Raw genomic sequence first — 14,163 nt, 5'->3', positions numbered from 1 at the left:
GTACTTGTTATTAGGTATTTCATTTCGTGTTTTTTGTCTTTCATTTTGTGTGTGCATTTCGTATACAGGCCTTTATTTAGGAGACTGACTGTCGACAACTCTGGACGACTCCGACTCTTGACGACTTAGTAGAAATCCGAACGACTCAGAACGACTCCGAACGACTCTGGACAATTCAGAATGACTCCGAACGACTTAGAACGACTCCGGGCGGCTTAGGACGACTTTGGACGACTTCGTACGACTCAGAACAACTCCAGACGATTCCGACTCCGGACTACTCAGGACGACTCCGGACGACTTCGGACGACTTCGGAAGACTTCATACGACTCACAACAACTCCGGACGACTCCGACTCTGGACTACTCAGCACGACTCCGGACGACTTAAGACGACTTCGGACGACTCCGACTCTGGACTACTCAGCACGACTCCGGACGACTTAAGGCGACTTCGGACGACTCAGAACAACTTAGGACGACTCCGACTCCGAACTACTCCGGACGACTTCAGATGACTTCGGACGACTCTGGACAATTCAGAACGACTCTGGACTACTCAGCACGAGTCCGGACGACTTAGGAAGACTTTGGACGACTTCGTACGACTCAGAACAACTCCAGACGATTCCGACTCCGGACTACTCAGGACGACTCCGGACGACTTCGGACGACTTCGGAAGACCTCGTACGACTCAGAACAACTCCAGACGATTACGACTCCGGACTACTCAGGACGACTCCGGACGACTTAGGACGACTTCGGAAGACTTCATACGACTCAGAACAACTCCGGACGACTCCGACTCTGGACTACTCAGCACGACTCCGGACGACTTAAGACGACTTCGGACGACTCAGAACAACTTAGGACGACTCCGACTCTGGACTACTCAGCACGACTCCGGACGACTTAAGGCGACTTCGGACGACTCAGAACAACTTAGGACGACTCCGACTCCGGACTACTCCGGACGACTTCAGATGACTTCGGACGACTCTGGACAATTCAGAACGACTCTGGACTACTCAGCACGAGTCCGGACGACTTAGGACGACTTTGGACGACTTCGTACGACTCAGAACAACTCCAGACGATTCCGACTCCGGACTACTCAGGACGACTCCGGACGACTTCGGACGACTTCGGAAGACTTCATACGACTCAGAACAACTCCGGACGACTCCGACTCTGGACTACTCAGCACGACTCCGGACGACTTAAGACGACTTCATACGACTCAGAACAACTCCGGACGACTCCGACTCTGGACTACTCAGCACGACTCCGGACGACTTAAGACGACTTCGGACGACTCAGAAAAACTTAGGACGACTCCGACTCTGGACTACTCAGCACGACTCCGGACGACTTAAGGCGACTTCGGACGACTCAGAACAACTTAGGACGACTCCGACTCCGAACTACTCCGGACGACTTCAGATGACTTCGGACGACTCTGGACAATTCAGAACGACTCTGGACTACTCAGCACGAGTCCAGACGACTTAGGACGACTTTGGACGACTTCGTACGACTCAGAACAACTCCAGACGATTCCGACTCCGGACTACTCAGGACGACTCCGGACGACTTCGGACGACTTCGGAAGACTTCGTACGACTCAGAACAACTCCGGACGACTCCGACTCTGGACTACTCAGCACGACTCCGGACGACTTAAGACGACTTCGGACGACTCAGAAAAACTTAGGACGACTCCGACTCTGGACTACTCAGCACGACTCCGGACGACTTAAGGCGACTTCGGACGACTCAGAAAAACTTAGGACGACTCCGACTCTGGACTACTCAGCACGACTCCGGACGACTTAGGACGACTTCGGACGACTCAGAACAACTTAGGACGACTCCGACTCCAGACTACTCCGGACGACTTCAGATGACTTCGAACGACTTCGTACGACTCAAAACAACTGAGGACGACTCCGACTCCGGGCTACTCAGGACGGACGACTCGACTTCAGGATGACGCTAAGTATCTTTAGTAGGACAACTATCAGACGCTGACCTTGCACGTAACATGTTGGAGATGCCATCGCCAAAACTGTCGCACCGTGGCTCCGTGTAACCAGGCAATAGAATCCAACCGCACCGCCCAGACTTTACACCAACCGCGCATCTCCATCCCATCCATTATCACAAAACGCAGATGCAACGCTATCAAACGCTTCGTGGCACATAACCGGCCCAAGTTGCCCGTGTTGCGTGATCATCACGCAGCGGTGACATCAGAGCGGTTCGAGCTCGCATTTGAACCGCTTGCCTTAAATTTTGACCGAAAAAACCGCAAACGAACAAACGACGCGACCGTGCCTTGATAACACAGCGGGAGGACTGCGCCCGAAGGAAGTCGGAACTAGTGGGGGGGGGGGGGAGGGGAGATGGGGACCCGAGGCTGCAAGCACCCCATCTCCCGTGCGCGCCGAAAGTTCAACACCCTGACGTAATAGCGCGCTCCGTCCGCATCGAAAGGGGACGCCGCCGATGACGAAAAAAAAACCACAAAACCCGCAACCAAAGTCCGGGAGCCATACATTGGCCATAGATTTGTAATTCGTTGCAACACGAGCGCAACATCGAAAGTGAGAAGAAAAGAAGTCTAGATCGAGATAGGTTGTCGTCGTCCTGTTGTTGGTGTTGTTTCTTTTCTTTCGGGCCCCGCCAACAATATTACCTTGACGGGAATATTGCTTTTCCCAAGTACCGGGCCGGCGCAACCTTCCCGCCGAGCGGCCAGCAAAGTGAAAGGATTGGGGATTATTGTGTGCTAAAAAAGGGGAAAATAAAGCACAATCGCGAGTGAAATGGAACGCGCGGAAAGAGGCGGACGATGAGAGATGAGGGAACATTGCTGCAAAGCGTGCACCAAGCGACGAACCCCGCAGCGAGGTTACAACTTTTTTCTTTTCTTTTCATTTTTGTTGCTAACCGGCAATACCAAAATATTTTTTTTATTTTGTATTTCACAGCAAAGTCCTTGGGAGCACAGTGCTGGGGAGTGGCTATGATCCTGCAGGTCTTTTTTTATGGTAACTCTCAGTTTAAAAGCTCAAGGATCCACTTTTTAGGTTGACGATCTTGGGGGGCTTCCAGCTACACGTAACAAGACGCCCAAGCGGAAGCGTTTGATATAAAGAAGAAAAAACAAAACATAATCCTTCAAAGCCCTTAGCAGTGGCCTTTACAGCCAAACACAGCATTATGCCGCCTTTCCCTTCGCTACTCGTGCTTGTGTTTAACCCCTTCAACACATTCTTCAAGAGGTGTTAACAGTATGGCGTTACGTTACGGCCTTAGCAGGAAGCATCCCACCGCGCGTTTGCCGGTTGCCCCATTTTCATGTTTGTTATTTGCAGTTTTTGTTTGCTTGTAGCTGCATCCCTCCTCGCTCGCTTGTTGCCCTGCAACAGTCTGGCTCGCCCGGCGGCAGCCCCGGAAGGAAGCAGGCGTAATGAAGTGTTAGCAAATGGAGCTTAACGCTTTTCGGGAGGCAGTTGTTGTTTCGGCGGTGGTTAAAAATTAATTTCAAATCACTTTCGCACCTTCTTTTTCTTACCTGTGGCGTTTTTGTTGTGAGGGGCTGTAGTTGTTGTTGTTGTTTTCTCTCTTTCTTTCTCTCTCTCTCTCTCTCTCAGTAGTTTCCGCGTGTTCCGCACGTCTCGGGGGAAGCGTAATCGTCACTAGCAATACGAAAACCGTAACACTTTACAAAATTAATCACCACACACACGCACACAAACATTTATCTACACACACTTGAGAAAGCGTTCAATTTGGATTAGTTTTTCCTTTTTTCTCTCTCTATCTCTCTCTCTCTCTCTCTTCTTTAGCGCTTTCAGTTCACACAGTTCGGTACGGCTGTTTGGGCATTCGGTTAAAATTTCGTCAACGTACGCGCGTATTGGAGAAGCTACACACACAAACACACACACACACAGCTCGTAATAGTGCCGACCCGCGTAACGGGAGCACTAATCGAAAAAAAAACCCACGTGAAAAACCGTGATCGCCAAAATAAAGGAAAACACACCAAACACCAAAGAAAAAGAAACCGTTTCGCTTACCAGCGGCTGTTTTTGTTTCAAACAAGCGTTCGGTTTTCACTCAAACAAGCAGCAACGAGCGATAGCAAGCCACGGATCCCGTTGATTGTTAGCCTGCAGTTGCTTTGTTGCGGCTTGATTGCGCGGATCTGAATTTGCGAGAAAGAGTGTTGCCTCCAAAGGCACTTTCCAACCAGGCGCACGGATTATGAGATTACGTCAAGCTTTCCGCTGCCTTTCGCCGAGGATGGCTCGTACGCGAACCTGTTGATAGAAGACGACGCTTTGCGCTTGCTACAGCTGCATAACGAATTTGCAATTTTTGGTTGCACCGAGCGGGACCGAGACCGTGGCAAAGCTGCAATCGCACACGCACGGAAAGATGGGAGAGAGACAGAGAAAGGGAGAAAAACAAACAAACAAACCAAAAACAACACTAAAAACAGCAAGACGAACGCAACACCGATCACGTCACAGTCCCGGTGGACACTGAGATGGGGTCCCGGTCCGAGAGTCTACGTCCGGGCAGCGGCCAACCAGCCAGCCAGCCGATACACCGTCCGGATGTCCGTAAATGGCCGCCCTGTTCGGTCCCGGCCAGAGCGGGACAGCCTTTCCCCCAAACGCGACAAACCCCGACGTGGGTGCGATGTGTCTTTGAGGGGTGCGGCAAGGTGTGAAGGCAACTATAGACATACACACACACAGCCACATACCCAACGTAGGTATGAACATCTTTTCGTTTGCGAAGGGAGTGAAAGCAGACACCTTTGAAAAAAAGGGATTATTAAGTGAGAGCAAATAAGAGAGCAGCGACAGAGCGACAAGAGTGGCCAAGAAGCAACAGCACTGAAGAAGCGGGCTGACATTCCAAAAACGGTGCCTTTCAAGATAGTGAAGCATTTTTTTTTATGGCCCTGAAATGAGGCCTGCACCAATTGGGCGAGGGAAAAGGAAAGATATGCGATTAAAAATGAAAGATTATAATTAAATTAAAAACGATTTTTCCTGTCTCGCTTTTGGGTCTCATTTTCTCGCACAGACGGGGGATAATGTTTAGCTCGATATTACAAAAAAAAGATCATCAATTTGATAAAAGCAATTATAAACCCGCTTGCCACCGTGCGCAATACGACGACAAGGCCGCGCACCCCGTATGGAAGCGAAAAGAGAAAGTAGACGGCGAACCCCGGCGCGTGGAGACGCACAGGCGCACGTACGCAAATCGTATGTTCCCTTCCCATTCTAGCCTGCCCTGTGCCAATCGCTGCCAATCGAAATTGTAAATGAAGTTACCTCAGTTACCAAACTTTTTTGGTTTTGTTCTTTCGCCGGTTGTGATTTGTGATGCAAATTTCGTTGTTTTTTTTTTTTCTTTCTCGTCAATTGTTCGGCTGTTTAACAATCGGTCCGCTACGACTGAGCGATTGATCGACAAGGACGTGAGCGGTCCCCTTCAAACCTTCAAAACACAAAACCGGACATTGCGGTCCAAGTTACCCGTTCGCTTTTAGGTTTAAAATGTGTGCAAGGGTGGCGGCAAGCGTGTGTGTTAGCAAAAGTTTGTTGTTGTTTTTTTTTTCGTATTGATACACGTTGGGCCTGATTGGTTGCATACACCCCACAACAATGCTCCAAAGTGCATTGAATTCAGTGTTCCGAAACGCTTTCACAGGAGTGAACCAAGTCCGTATATGGAGAAGATATGTAAAGACGGACACTGCGGGTAAGATGGACACTTCTCATAAATACAAAACAAAATAATCATTGAATCACGCAACTACGTAGTATGGTGACAACAAACTGAGGGTATGACAACTCATTTGATAACATGTTTGGCATGATATCTTCAAAATTGGTTACTTTTATGAACACAGCAAACTATAAATCGTGCGATGCCTTGTGATTCTAATAAGACTACTGCGGATCTTAAGCTCTGTAACTTGCATTGTTTATATTTTCGTCAGTTTTATGAAATCAATGAGATTTTGTGATGATAGAGCAAAAAACTGGCATAAGAGAACACAATGGACACAGAATTTGTTGATCTATTTTACTTTTTATATCATTTGAAGATGTATAGATTTCATCAAATACTTTAAATAAGGGTATTAAAAAGGTATAAACAATCCAGCAACTAGAGAAAGCATTGAAATAAGAGACATTTTTGTCGATGCAGGAGCCCAAATACTGGTACCTACCTCATGGATGACACTGCAGTTAATCGACAAAATTATGCCAAAGACCTAGATGTCCTTATTGATTCAAGTTTGAACTTTAAACAGCTTAACGATGACGTTGTAGCTAGAGGAATCAACTAATTGGCGTGATTATCCGGACAACTAATGAGTTTCGCAACCCTATGCGCTGTCTACAATAGTATCGTTCGTTCGGTTCTGGACAATTTGTGCGTATGCTGGAGCCCGACTACTGCTTCTGCTTCAATTGCTCGACTTGAGGCGCTTCAACGTAAGCTCACGCGATATGCCCTACGCCTAGTTCCCTGGCAGGATCGCAATAATCGTACACCGTATGCTGCGCGGTGCCGTGTTCTAGGCCTTGAGCCTCTTTCGGTTAGAAGACGCAATGCATTGATCTTCCCAGTGATCTTCCATCGCTGGTTTGCTAAATGGCTCTATCGACTCATCACTTTTGTTGCATCGTGTCAATATCTACGCACCATCCCGACCACTTAGGTCTAGAGAGACTCTACGGGACGTTCAGCCTCGCTCCAGCGCTGGGCGGTTTCACTTTCGTTGCATTCCATGTTGCTTATGCACTTCCCAAAAGCCAATATCTTACCACGACTTGGACTACTTTAATCAACAAAAACAAGAGACATTGATACGACCTCATTCAGGAATAGATGAGAGATTTTGTGGGATTACAAAGATCAAAAAGTTGAATTCTGATTTGGTGAAAAATGGCCTCAAGGACCTATTAAGAAGTCTACCTACCTTGCTGGGGCCAAGGACTTGAATATCCTAAAATGTGATATAGTAAGCTGGAGCAGCGTGAACTAATAGTTCCCGACATTTCAATAACACGTTAGATTCAACGTTGAGTTTCAATCGACTCTTACAATTGTTATAATATTATAAACCTCTTCAATTCTTAACGTTTTCCGTAATCGGAGTCGTAACGTAATCTTACCCTTCGTGGTGTCCATCTTACCCAGTACAGACGTCCTTCTTATCCGAACATACCCGAGGGAAGAAAACCATGTTTTTAATTCATGAAAAAAAAAACATAAAAATTGTGTTCCTTAATGTGTCCGTCTTTACCTACCTTCCCCTAAGTTTGCCCTACTTGCGTTAAACAGATTAAACTTTTGAGAAGTTGGCAGCACAAAAAAACATGATTTTAAACTGTTCCCAAAAGCAGCAAAAGGAAGCAAAGGGCGTGTCGCGCATGATCGATTGCAGTTTCGCGGTGGCGATTAAAGCAACACACACTTATGAACGCCGATTGTCACGCGGCTGTTTCGCAGAAAGTGAAAGTGAACTCCCGTGCCGAAGCGCACTGGCATAACGGAGGGTTGCGCGCGATAAGCAGAATGGTCAGTTTCCTTCTCGGGCTGCTGCCACCAGCCGTGAAACGTTTATTTTTAGCTGCCCCAAGAGCCTTGTCCTTGGCGTTCGGAGATTGTGACTCGCTTGGAGCGGGGGCCATGTTTGAGTATTCTTTTTGTTTACCCCTACCTCTCCCCCCGGCCGTGCGCGACAAATGTCATTTGTAAGTCAAAACTAGCTTCACGCCGGGAGTTCGCGTGACACATGCCGACTGCAGTGTTCCCAAGAAATTTAAAGCAGGATAAAATAAGTCAAGAGAAAGCTGAGCTTGACTCATCAACAACACTTTCAAGAACGATGTTTTTTTCCAAAGAAGGAATGACGGACAGAGTCGATGACAAGACGCATTCGACAGCAAGACATCATGTTTTCTATTGAAAGGTCGGCAGTGAAGCGCATCCGCTACAATCAATGTGTGTGTGTGTGAGCAAATTTTGCAATTTTATACGAACGGTTCAGACGAAATGTCACCAGTGCAGCGACCGACCGTACGCCCACGGGGAACCGTTTCGCCATCTTTCACGCTTCGTCTTCGTCGGCGGCCACTAAACTCTGTGCCCTATTTGCATTTGCTCGAGTTTTAGTAGTTCAGAGTCGCCGCAAAGCGCCCCACCCTAAGTGCCAAGTGGCTTGATAAAGCGGGGTTTCAGGTTCTGCTGCTGGGCGAGCGGTACCAGGGCGCGCCAGGGCGACAGAGACCGAAAGCCAACCGGTTCTATGCGGGCTGACCGCTCACCCATAGAACAAGTTATTGCATTTGCGTGCTGCCACCTTACAATGTGCCTGCGTTTGCGTTGCCGTCGGACGCAGCGGAAGAACTATGTGGGTATTTGTGTGTTATGCAATCGCTTCTTGTGTGCGCTGACCCAGCCCACCCTGGGCAGTTGGGGCGGTGACGGCGAGTGTGCCATCTCCAAGCAGACTAGCTCACATCCTTAACCTTTGGGCGCTACCACCATCCGACCAGGCCTAGTTTGTCTAAGCGAGGTATTATTGTGCCCGTCCGTGGTTCAGCTTCATCCCGTGGGTTATCAATCGATCGTGTTCATTTGATGGTGGGAGCCGTCGTATCGTATTAGTATCACACCTCCGAACAGGCCTGGCACCGCCTGGCAGGTCATGGTTGGTGAGGTTAATCAGCTGAACAAAAAGCACACAAAAAAAGGAAAAAGAAAAACACGCGACACACCGACTGGTTTCGGGCGGGCGCGTTACAACGTGTGTGGGGCTATCGGGGGCTATCTGATCCATTGCCAGCGTGTTGGGTCACAGTGTAGGACGTGTGAAATTTTTATATACCTTTTAAATGCATCGGCGTGACGCCTCGCCTCGCTATCCAGTATTTGCTTGGATGGGAAATGGAATGGAAAGCGTATTTGTTTTAGTAATGGGCGATTGCATGCCTTGATGTTAATACAGTTTGGTTGAATAAATGCGATCCGAACAAAGCGCGCCATTCAACACTCACCCTCGAAAGTGTGGTTATGTATGTGTGTGTATATGTATTTATGACCCGTTTCTATATATGCGACCGTGTTTGAAATAGTGATGGGTAAAGTCGGCAAAAATCCGGAGTCGGCTTCGATCCGACTCCGATAATATCATTAATTTCAGCATTATCCGGAGTCGTTTACCGTCCAAAATCACCCGGAATTGTCCGGAGTCGCAATCATCCGAAGTTGTCCGGAGTCATTCAGAGTTGTCCAGAGTGGTACAGAGTCATCCGGCGATGTCCGGAGTCGACTGGAGTTGGGTGGAGACGGCCGTTGTAATGTTTTTCACTCCAGTTTACTCCGGTCACCTCAAACCGCTAATATTTGAGAGAAATCTGATTCAGAAGTATACGCTCAGAGCGAAGAAGAGAAAAAAAACTCCACGAAATGAAATGCCTGACCACAAACACATTGTGACTCCGACTCCAGCCAACTCCGGTCTACTCCAAACATCTCCAGGCCACTCTGACCTACTACAGACGACTTCGGACGACTTCGAATTATTCCGGACGACACCGGACGACTCTGGAAAACTCAGAATTACTCCGAACGACTCTGGATAACTCAGAATGACTCCGGACGACTCCAAACGACTCCAGATGCCTCCGGACAATTTTGACTTCGGACGAATCTAACTCCGGGTGACTTCGGACGACTCTGGATAACTCAGAATGACTCAGGACGACTCCGGACGATTCTGGAGAACTCCAGATGACTCCGGACAGTTCCGGACGACTATGAATAACTCAAAATGACTCCGGACGACTACGGACGACTTCGACTCTAGCCGACTCCAGATGATTCCGGACAACTCCAGATGATTTCGGACGAATCCAGATGACTTCGGACGACTCCAGATGACTTCGGACGACTCCAGATGACTCTGAACGACTTCAAATGACTCCGGATGATTCTGATTCTGCCGGAGCCGGAATCGGATTAGCATTAACCCTAGTCGGATTGGGGTCGTGGATACGCTCCACGCTGGAGGACACTCCATAAGTTTGAAAGCTATGAATACAAATAAAATGTCTCAGTTTTGCAAAAGTCGTGAACAATATCATAGCTCTATCGGCACATTTATTCGAGCTTTTTCACTTGGCTACTGGCGTGCTACTTGGCTGTTGTATAACAACGAGATTAAGTTTTCATATTAAAATACTGAATATATGTACTACCCATAATACGGCACCGAATTGCGATGTTGCAGACGTTTCTACAGGCCTTAACAATGTGAAGAAAGTATCGACTGGTCCGGTGACCAAAACCTAACCATTCCCCGTACGCACTGACCCATCGACTACGCCAAAGATTTTGCGTGCCACTTGGTGCGTATCGAGCGACTAGACCGCTTGCAACAGCACTATCGATCGATCGATGTCACCAGCCGGACACTACCCATCAATTAACCCGGAACAGGGAGCATTGCAGCAATGCGCCAGCTTTGCCGAGGTGGGAGCAATCGTACAAAACCCTTCAACAATGCCAGAACGCACGGTAGTTCTTCTTCGTACGAGTCGGTGGTTGACCCTCTATCGGTGGAAATGGCATTCCGTGGTTGTTGCCTTGCGCTCTCTGCACTGTTGCTGCTGCTGATCCCGTTTGCAGCAGCTCATCCTTCAACCGAACTCCGACGGGCGCGCTTCAATCAACCGGCCGCAGGTTCACCGGCCCTGCGCACCCTCGGCACGCTCGGTATCCTTTTCGGTGCCATCGAAGCGGAGGCCGCGATAGAGCGACGCCTTGAGCGGCTAATGCGCGAGCTGGTCGAGTCACCGGCAGGACAGCGGGAGCGGCTGGAGCGTACCATCGCCGAGACGTTGCAGCGGGGTGAGATTGCGCTGGAAATTCTTGGCACGGGGCTAGAGCTGGCCGCATCCCGCCAGCCAGACGCGTCACTCGGTTACTTCAGACGGGAGCTGGACGCACGCACCCAGGTAAGAGGGGAACGGTGTGATTTTGAGGTTTTGTCGAGGACAATAGCTGCTGTGGTTTGCGTTGTTTGTTGTGATGCTAAATCTTGCCAGTATGGTGCAACAGGGTACGTTACAAGCTACCGTAAAACATGATGGAAACCCTGTATCGCTATCAATAGTGATTGGCAGGTCGAATTGAAAAAAAAATCAAACCGCACGACCAGTGGGAGCGTTCGTCGCTTTAGCCGGCGTTTAAGTCTTTCGTTTTCGCTTGCTATTACAACCTCCCCATAACGACACGCCGTTTTATGTGTGGTGCAATTGTGTGTTTGTTTGAAAAGTGCCCCCAGCCCCTCCATCTCCATCCTGCTTCCATTCTTCTCCTCTTCTTTTCCTCCGCCGCACGATCTTACACACTGCAGCAAACTGGCTATGGTACAGTTTCTCGTTTCCCCCCTAATCAGGAAATACTGTCAACGGGGCTGACGGCACGGAGCGGTGTGAATCCGCCCAGTCACAACACTTCCACCGATGCGCCAGGGCACGTCAAGCGGCAGGTCGATCAGCAGCTGGCGGTGATGCGCCGCCAGCTTGCCGTCCAGCTCAAGCGGATTGTGCGCAATCTTGGCGACTCGCACAGCGTTCTGGCGACGAACCTGGCCACCTCACTGGGCAGTGAGCTGATACAGCGGCTGCTGCTTCAGGCACTCCCGAAGCCCGTCCGGTTCGAGGAGCTCGTGGCAGGCGGACTGAAGCACCATGCGGAGAGCATTCTGCGCCGGCAGACGCGACAGGACGAGAAGGCACCGGACACGAACGAGATCGCGGTATCGGTCGACGCGTCGCCAGACGCGTCCGAGTCCATGGAGTCCGAGGAGGAGGAAGGTCCGGGCGGACTGGTTGGACTGATTGCGAGCCTGAGCGGGGGCGACGAAGGCTCGGATGTCGGTGCCCTGATCGGATCCCTGTCCGCCGTCGTCACAAACCTTTTCGGGGTATGGATCATTTTCCAAAAGTTTCTTTAACTAAAAACAAAAGGCAACAAGCACTTGAATGTATATGATTTTTGTTTTTTTCTTATTCAAACAGCCTGGCGGTTTGGATGTGCCGGGACTGCTTGGAACGGGCACTTCGCTGATTGCCGGCCTGCTCGGTGTAAGTACGCTCTTTGCCTTTTGCACAGTGACATTGTGAGTTTTCACCCTTTGGCACGTTGTTCGTCTTGCAGGGCGATGACAACTTCGGCAAGGTACTCGGCAGTTACGTCGGCATTGCAATTGAGGGTCTTTCCGGTGGTGGTGCGGTAGGTAGATCCTCCCGTCAGTTACGGTTCTTTTTTTTTTGCCAACTCAACCTAAACGAGTTCCCTCCCACTTCCCTAGGACATGAACGGTGCGTTCTTTGGCAACTTTCTCGGTGCACTTATCGCTGCCCTCAGCTCGGTAAGTATCATCTATCCAGCCAAATCTCCGACTCCGTCCCCGTTCTACAGCGCCTCGCACAAAACCGCAGACCCATCACGCCAGATCTCGGTTGAGCAAGCAAGGGTGTCCCATCACACGTCCGTCCGTCGAGATGTTGAGCGTATTGCCGTTTCGATCCGCACAAAAAGACATTGTTGCGTTCGCCGCTCACAGCCTCGGCGCTCGGTGTGCAAAAAGGTCGGCCGGTACGGTAATGAGCCACTCGACTCACTTTCCCCCGCCTGGTGCCTTCCGCACACACACACACACACACCGCCAGAAACATGTGTTGCATCGCGTGTACCGCAAACGCAAAGCCTAAACGCAATGCTGCTGCGGAATGACACGCTCCATCACCGATGCGTCGTTAGATCGTACATCAGCCGTGCGCCGTGGATATTTGTCGACCCGCTGAGGAGTTCGGCGAGCGGCGGGAAGCGGTGGGAGCGGGTCGCAAAACTTAACAACCAAACCAACCGCCTTGCACCTCCTGGCCCCACGCCAACCGTTTGGTGTGTTTCGCATCACACGGAAGACAAATGCTTATTATTTACGATTAAATTATGAAACTGCAGCAATAGGGCAGCCGTTACTGCCGCTTGTCGGCGCCGCTCCCACCGGGTGGAGGATGGCAGGTGTGGTCATAGGCCGGTAATGATGAACAATGAGTGCGTTGTTGACGATGCTGACGTACGTACGTTGCTAATGGTCAGCTCGGTCAGGTGCTGCAGCGAACGGGACGCACTCGAGACATGATCACTGCCAATTACTCCATTTTATCGTTTGCGAGCTGGTGCTGCGCTGCGCCGGACAATGCGTGAAGCTTAATTACAAACGGCTCAGGGGAAAACAGGGGGAAAATTGTTTTGTGAAGCTTTGCTTAGACTCATCGCGATTATGATTTATGACACGCGCCTTTCGCACTAATCCCAACGATTTATGCAATCGCTTTTAACATCATCCTATTATTGTTCTTCCCTGTCTTTTCACAAACTTCTTCCAACACCAACCAGGACCCGGAGGACGATAATCTACCCCTGCGGCCGAAACTGTTCGTGGAAAACTTCTTCACCGGGCTGGAGGAAGCCAAACGCAAGGCGGATCCGAACGCGGATGCGGAGCAGTGTTGCCAGCACAAGGGCGGTTCCGATCTGTTCGCCTTTATCGGCAATATCGTGTCATCGGTCGTGGGAGGAATCACCAGCCTCGTGCTGAATGCATCGCTCGGCTCGTCCGGCGGATCCTCTCAGGGGTCGGCCGATGCGTCCGGGGCCTCATCGGCCGGCAGCAGCGGCTCGTCCGGCGATCATCCGGGGATGTAGCGGGCACTGCCGGCATCAAAGGTGTCAGATGGCACCCAGCAAACTCCCATGATTGCGCATGCAAGTGAATGTCACCGTTTGTGCAAAGTTCACTTTGGCGCAAGAGAATGTGGACGGTTGGTGTACAGCATGCTTGAAGAGTTTGTTGCGATGCTTGAAGTACGCATTGCCCGTTTTTATTACCGAGCTGCACACGGATTGGAAAGGAAACCTCTCCAACAGTTCACCACTATGAAAAATGGGATATTGGTTGGTGCATTTTAGATTGTATTGTAGATGTATAGTATCTTCAGAATTGTGGAAAATAAAAACAATATGATCTCGTTTGC

The 14,163-nt window shown here is 49.9% G+C and overlaps 1 protein-coding gene across 1 annotated transcript; it reads left to right on the top strand.

Moving 5' to 3' along the window:
* The first annotated feature begins 10,387 nt into the window (after positions 1–10,387).
* On the top strand, positions 10,388–14,157 carry LOC120906144. Its single transcript, XM_040317617.1, has 6 exons — positions 10,388–11,070; positions 11,514–12,044; positions 12,139–12,204; positions 12,278–12,352; positions 12,432–12,491; positions 13,526–14,157. Exons 1-6 carry the CDS (start codon positions 10,567–10,569, stop codon positions 13,832–13,834), a joined length of 1,545 nt encoding a protein of 514 aa, XP_040173551.1. The 5' UTR covers positions 10,388–10,566; the 3' UTR covers positions 13,835–14,157.
* The last annotated feature ends 6 nt before the right edge of the window (positions 14,158–14,163 follow it).

This window comes from Anopheles arabiensis, chromosome X, assembly GCF_016920715.1.
Source record: "Anopheles arabiensis isolate DONGOLA chromosome X, AaraD3, whole genome shotgun sequence".
Lineage (NCBI taxonomy): Eukaryota > Metazoa > Arthropoda > Insecta > Diptera > Culicidae > Anopheles > Anopheles arabiensis.
The sequence above is the reverse complement of the archived record's forward strand: the minus strand, read 5'-3'. Positions and strand labels throughout refer to the sequence as shown.